This window comes from Cibotium barometz, chromosome 23 (assembly GCF_041138505.1).
Source record: "Cibotium barometz isolate CiBa-2024 chromosome 23, ASM4113850v1, whole genome shotgun sequence".
NCBI classification, from domain to species: Eukaryota; Viridiplantae; Streptophyta; class Polypodiopsida; order Cyatheales; family Cibotiaceae; genus Cibotium; species Cibotium barometz.
The window spans coordinates 29,660,488-29,667,397 of record NC_141068.1 but is presented as its reverse complement, the minus strand read 5'-3'; the positions used below and the strand labels follow the sequence as shown (position 1 = coordinate 29,667,397).

The window sequence follows — 6,910 nt, the reverse complement described above, 5'->3', positions numbered from 1 at the left end:
CACTTCTGTGGTGTCAAGCAATGGCCACTCAGGACTATCAAGTGCGGGCAACGGAATACGTTCCAACTTTCCATGTCGACTCGATTGAGTGGGCAAGGTATAAAATGAGTCATAGAAATATGTTCTACTTCTTGCGAGATCACTTGGTGCACGACCTTCATATTGAAGTTCCCCCACCTCACCATGTACGACATTCAAGAATCCCGTCAAGCATTGTGCAGGCTCCCACTCCTGAAGATTGGATGGGTACAAATCTGTGCAAGGCAGAAAAATGTATATCAATCACCTTATTTGCAACGAGTGACATGTAATCTACGAACGAGATTCACCGGTGGTGGGACCTCTGTACAAACCCACCCAAAACGTGGAAAAACTCTTATCTTCATGAAATATTAAAAAAAACCATCACCTTGTCTTAAAATATTTAAAACCGTTTTTTTGTCAGAAACTAACACAATAAAAGAATGTTTTCCACATTCCTGTGTTAGACGTGGAGCACTAAAAAATTCTTTCCACCACCCCTAGAACTAATGAAGCTTGAATGCTTGGAACAGATAGATACACATTCTCCTGGTTATTCCCTCAACTTGGTTCCACTTTTGAATCTCGAAACATCTTTGGCGCCCAAAAGAACATACCGTCCCTCATTTCTTCTTCCCTCCTTGATCCACAAAAGCGGTTAGCCCAGTCATCCACTTTCTGCTACTTCTTCTTTCTCATACGTCTGTTAATCTATCATGGCCGAAAGTGGACTGAAACGAGCAAGGAGCAGTATCTCATCTGTTGTGTTGTATAACATAAAAGACGAGAATGAAGAATGGATTCCCCAAGTATACAGGAAATACTCTTGGGTCACTATGCAGCCAGGAAAACAAGGCCACTATCGAGTGAAGGGAAAGGCATCTGAAGACTTGGCCAAACATTGGAAAGGAAGGATCCTTGACTTTAAGATGGCACTAGGAATGCTGCTGCTGTTTTTCTGAGTGCAAACCAACCGTACAGCACTGTACGGCCAGATCTGCTGCAAGTACTCTCTTTCTCTTCTGTTGTTGCTGGCTACGCATAGGAGTTGTTGCAAGGATCTCTGCTGCTGCACACAGGTTCTAGACAGGCTGTACCAGTAGGTACAATAGCAGGTACAGCACTGTACGACTGCCGTATAGTGTACGAACAGTTAGGTACAGCAAGTACTGCTACAGGCGACGCAGGACAGGTGCTAGACAGAACTGAATACGCCGGTTCAGGCGAGCACAAGTGTGGACACTAGGCTGCATGTGCAAGTACAACTCCTGGCACATATCCCGAGGTAGTACAGACGGGTACAGGACTGTTTTTCAGATCTGTACTTTCAAAGACAACATAGAAGTGAACACAAGGAGGAGGGTACAGACAAGTACAAACACATGTGTGAAGCAGGGTTGTGGAAACAAGTGCCTGCAAGTACAGATTGGTACCGTTGCTTCCTCCAGTGCTGTTTTACGAGCTGAATTTAGTAAGTTCTGTTTCTGTTTCTCTCTCTCTCTTTCTACTGCTTGATGTCTGTTGCAGATATGAGTTATCTGGCCCCTTGTGAGAGGAGGGGTATGGCAGATTAACAAGGGTTGAGACAGAGTTTGGACAGCATATGTATGTATGAGCTGAGATGTTGTATCATGCACTTGAGTTATGCTTAGTGGTCTTGGCTGATCAGAGGGAGGCACAGTGTGTTATTTGGAGACACAGATCTGTGTGCATAGACCCTCTGTGCTAAGAGGTATTGTGGGTCGTCAGATTGGACATACAGGTCTAATCTCTTGGCTGATTTTTGTTGTACTCAGCCATTCATATTTCTGGAATTGAAGAAAGAAATACCGCAAGGGGCGTCAAGCTTTGGGGCCAACAGGTGTCGCCTTGTTTTCATATTTGGGCACTCTAGCTCCAATCTGTTTTGTATTCATATCTAGACTACAAGTGGATGGGTGACTGCTAGTCTACCGCACTTTGGTTTCTATCAGAGGCCGGTTTCAAAAGGCAAGGTTCATACCATATGTTTTTTCTTTTGAACCAAGGTGCCTTTAAAAATTAGGTTAAATATAGGATGAGAGCTCAAAAGAAGGGGCTTCTTATCTTCATGGATTTAAGATAATATAATACATAAGTAGTTTTTAAATTTTAAAAAGACATACAAATTGTACAAAAGGGAGGTAACTACCATTTGAATGCACATAGTACTAAATAGAGATTCTACATGGAAATCCCTTGGTTTTTCATTAACATGAGATAGTTCATTGTTTTGTTTGGAATCAGGAATCCAACTCGAAAAGTCTCTCTTTTTTTAATTAATATTATTGCGTGTGATTTCATTTGATGTGTTTTGTGTTTTGTGGAATCCAACTTAAGAAGTCTCTTTTTTCAGATTATTGTGTGATATTTGATTTGCTGTGTTTTGTGTGGAATCCAACTTAAGTGTGTGTCTTTTTTAAATTCATATTCAATCGAAATTTTCTAGAATATTGAAAAATAAGTACAACTTTGTAATATTATTATGTTTTCACTACTTAGTCAATATATCTACATTACTAGGGCTTTCAATACTTAGTCAATATTGAAAAATAAGGCACATGTATACAAATTTGTAATATTACTATGCTTTCAATATTGAAAAATAAGGCCACATGTACAACTTTGTAATATTATTATGTTTTCACTACTTAGTCAATATATCTACATTACTAGGGCTTTCAATACTTAGTCAATATTGAAAAATAAGGCACATGTATACAAATTTATAATATTACTATGCTTTCAAGACTTACTCAATATCTCTGCATTACTAAGCCATTCTCTACATTACTTGGCCTTTCAATACTTAGTGAATATTGAACATGTTTACAACTTTGTAAAATTATTATGCTTTCAATACTTAGTCAATATTGAAAAATAAGGCCACACATACAAATTTGTAATATTATTATGCTTTTAATACTTAGTCAAAGCTTTGCAGAATGAGGGGATTGTGTTGTTTTAATATTACAAGTGTTGTTTTAATAGGCCTTATTGTGCAAAAGATTAGATTGAATGAGTTTATGCATTTTGCACAAATGTAAGGGACATTAATAGAGCCTATGATTGAGTGGCCATTGGGTCTCTATTATAAAGGTTGAGGTGCAAAAGACACATTATTAATTTGGAATTAATGGCCATTTGGAATTAGAGGATTAACCTTTAGATTCAATTGAGTTTATGCATTTTGCACAAATGTAAAATGTAAGGGACATTAATAGAGCCTATCATTGAATAGACATTAATAGAGCCTATGATTGAATGGCAATGGCCATTGGGTCCCTTACATTTTGCACAAATGTAAGGGACATTGATAGAGCCTATGGTTGAATGGCCATACATTTTGGGGTAACACACATTATTAATTTGGAATTAATGGCCATTTGGAATTGAGAGGATTAACCTTCTATTTATTAGATTCAATGAGTTTATGCATTTTGCACAAATGGCCATTAGCTCTCTATTATAAAGTCCAAGGTACAAAAGACACATTATTAATTTGGATTTGAGAGGATTAACCTTCTATTTATTAGATTCAATGAGTTTATGCATTTTACACAAATGTAAGGGCCTATGATTGAATGGCCAAAATGTAAGGGCCTATGATTGAATGGCCATTGGCTCTCTATTATAAAGGCTAAGAAGCAAAAGACATTATTATTGAATGGCCATTGGCTCTCTATTATAAAGTCCAAGGTACAAAAGACATTATTAATTTGGATTTGAGAGGATTAACCTTCTATTTATTAGATTCAATGAGTTTATGAATTTTGCACAAATGTAAGGGCCTATGATTGAATGGCCATTGGCTCTCTATTATAAAGGCTAAGCAGCAAAAGACATTATTATTGCTTAGGGATTAGATTAATAATCTCGAAGTGGAAGATATCTTAGGGATAAGATTAGACTCTAATCGATTAACAATCTCGAAGTGGAAGATTTCTTAGGGATAAGATATTAGGGACTAGGAGGATTACTTAGGGATAAGATATTAGGGACTAGGAGGATTGCTTAGGGATTAGATTAATAATCTCGAAGTGGAAGATTTCCTTAGGGATAAGATTAGACTCTAATCGATTATCTCTGCAGTGGAAGTGGAAGACAGATTAAAATCTATCCAAGGCGTAGGTTGTAAAGCCTTATATTGATATATATATAATGGGGTTTCTCAAAAGTTATCTATACATTAAGGGTATAAGTGGTAGTGCAGACTTGTTTCATTTCAAACGTTAAGCAAAAATCACACACTCTGTTAACTGTTAAAACACTCTTCTTACTTAAAAAGTGAAAGCACTAGATTGGTTTTGGCATTGATCAAGGCTCATTTTACTTATGCATGCTGCCATGATTAGGTCTACTTTAATGCCTGTCCCCATGGTTAGATCCATTCGAGACCGAGACAGCATCTGTGTCATCTTGTACAGTTGGATTGCTGAGATAGGTGGATCCATTTTGGGTCCAGACTGGGAATTCATGGCCTTCTTTGGGCATGACGGTCTTCCAAAACCAGTGCTTTCTCCACACCTGGTCAATGGAGGCCAAGGGTATGCTCTTCGTCTCCGGCACGAAGAAGAGCACACACAAAGTCATGATAGCAACCCAGCCTGCAAAGAAGAGAAAGATGCCATACTGCATTGCACACAACATTGATAAGAAAGCTTGTGCAACAATGAATGTAGCCACAAGGTTTGCAAACACCACAATGCTTTGCCCGGCTGACCGTGTCTCCAAGGGAAACAGCTCGCTGCAAATGAGCCATGTTATGGGTCCCCATGACCAGCCGAAGCCCGCCACAAAGATACATGCCAGCAATACCACCACAATGGCGGATGAGTGGGGGATCGGAACAGCACCGTCCACATCAGTCACATCTGTCAATGTAGTTGCTAAGATGACACCAATGGCAGCCTGCATGCATATGAGGAGGAAAAGGGCTTAGGGCAGTCAAATTAAATGTGTAACAAAGTACCATGGTAAGGAGCATGAATACAAATGTGTTAACCCTATTGACAGTGTGTGTGTGTGTGTGTGTGTGAGAGAGAGAGAGAGCATTCACAACATCCATATGGAGAGCTTATGCTAGGATTATATAAAACATTTTAGTCTTATGTAAGAGCTTACCTGGGAGAGAAGCATCTGCATCCCACCTTCAAGTAGCAGCACTTTGCGACCCATCCTGTCCACCACCAGCATCGAAGCTATTGTGGCAGTCACATTAACGCCTCCTATTATGGCGGCGGAGTAGAGGCTGGCATTACTCTTGAAGCCCACAGTTTCGAAGAGGACGGGGGCATAGAACATGATGGCATTGATGCCTGTCATCTGCTGGAAGACGGAAAAGAGGATGGAGATTACCAGTTGAGGCCTGTTGTTTGGCTTGAGAATGCTCTTGAATGGGTCTTCCTGCACCGCCTTGGCGGCGATGCTTGCTCTCACCATCTCATCGAACTCCTCGTCCACATCCTTAGTGCCCCTCACCTTCTGCAGGATGGCCCTCCCCTGTGCATGCTTGCCCCTCTCTATCAAGCTGATGGGGGACTCCACCAGTAGAAGACCGCCCAATGTTAGCATTAACGATGGCACCCCCGCCCCCGCCAGTGCGACCCTCCACCCTAATCCTGCTTCTAGATATCCCACTGCAAAGTTGACTATGTTTGCACAGAAGATCCCGATTGCTATATTCATCTGGAACATCACATTCAACACTCCTCTCATGGTCGCTGGAGCTATCTCAGACAGATATATTGGAGCAGCCTGCACAATAATTAATATGAGAAATCAATTCAAACAATTTTTTAAAATAGCTAATAAAAATTTACACTTCCAAAGACATTGAATGACTGCAAAATTTAAAATTGTTTGGGAATTACCTGAAGCCTAAAACATTTTTTAAAGGCTGGCTAGTAAAATGATAGAGCAATCTCTTGAATTCAACATTGCACACAATAAAAACCTAGTGCATGGCAATTAATTTCTCTAAAATAGATTAGTTAAGCAGAGGATTAAAGCTGACTTGGTTGGCAAATCCTGCTCCGAATCCAAGGAAAATGCGGCCGAGGATGAGCATGGAGAGATGCTGGCCGCCAGCAGTGAGGGCGACACCGATGAGGGACAAGAGTCCGGCGATGATCATGGTGATGCGGCGGCCGGAGTTCCTGGTCACGTACGAGGCGCTGAAGGTGGAGATCAAGCCGGCCAAGTAGAGGCATGACGTGAAAGCTTGCAGGCCCTGATCATCAAACTTGCAGTAGTTGCTCTTGTGAGCCTTCTGGCTTCGCCCTATCAAGCTCGGGAAAAATTGCTGCAGGAAGTTGTCCATGGAGGTCACCCCACCTGCACATATGATAGTAATTATTATCATCATTTGATTGCGATTTAAAAATGCATTAAGAAAGCTATAATCCAATCACAACATATTATGGTATTTCAATGGATTTGTCGATCGAATTATTGCTAGTATTTTGAATAATTAGCGCGTACAGCACCTGATATGCCTATGTTGTAGCCAAACACAAGGCCGCTGCAGGCGGCTGTGAGGCCCGACAGTATAACATAGGGCGTCACCCTGCCTGAAATCGCCCTCGGCGACACCATAGCCGCCTCCGTTGTCGTCGACGTGGGGATCACGCTTTCATCAGCCATAATTATATTATTATCCTATGCTTATATCAATCAAACGACAGTGACTGTCCCTTAATCCCACCGATAATTTCTACTTAAGCAATCAAAACAGTCATTCAGTCCCCCAAACCTATCTGATTAAGATAAGCAAAGCTGGTTAACGTAGGCTTAGCACTAGAACTACACTAGTATTAGGCTAAATCCACACCCATGATTAACCTAATCTATAATTCAATCCTACAATTAG

At 40.6% G+C, this 6,910-nt stretch overlaps 1 protein-coding gene across 1 annotated transcript; it reads right to left on the bottom strand.

The window, feature by feature from the left end:
- Window positions 1–4,401: 4,401 nt before the first annotated feature.
- On the bottom strand, window positions 4,402–6,684 carry LOC147625832 (sugar transport protein MST4-like). The gene is made up of 4 exons (XM_086817729.1): window positions 6,528–6,684; window positions 6,056–6,375; window positions 5,164–5,796; window positions 4,402–4,950 (listed from the first exon to the last, which is right to left on the bottom strand). The coding sequence occupies exons 1-4, from the start codon at window positions 6,682–6,684 to the stop codon at window positions 4,402–4,404; spliced, it is 1,659 nt and encodes a 552-aa protein (XP_086673855.1).
- Between the last annotated feature and the right edge of the window lie 226 nt (window positions 6,685–6,910).

What these genes read in the sequence shown, in the direction of transcription:
- LOC147625832 (XM_086817729.1), bottom strand. Translation starts at nt 6,684, where the DNA reads ATGGCTGATGAAAGCGTGATCCCCACGTCGACGACAACGGAGGCGGCT. An exon ending in GAGCAGGATTTGCCAACCAA is followed by an intron (nt 5,797 to 6,055) that starts GTCAGCTTTAAT and finishes ATTATTGTGCAG; the next exon opens with GCTGCTCCAATATATCTGTC. An exon ending in TGCAGATGCTTCTCTCCCAG is followed by an intron (nt 4,951 to 5,163) that starts GTAAGCTCTTAC and finishes ATATGCATGCAG; the next exon opens with GCTGCCATTGGTGTCATCTT.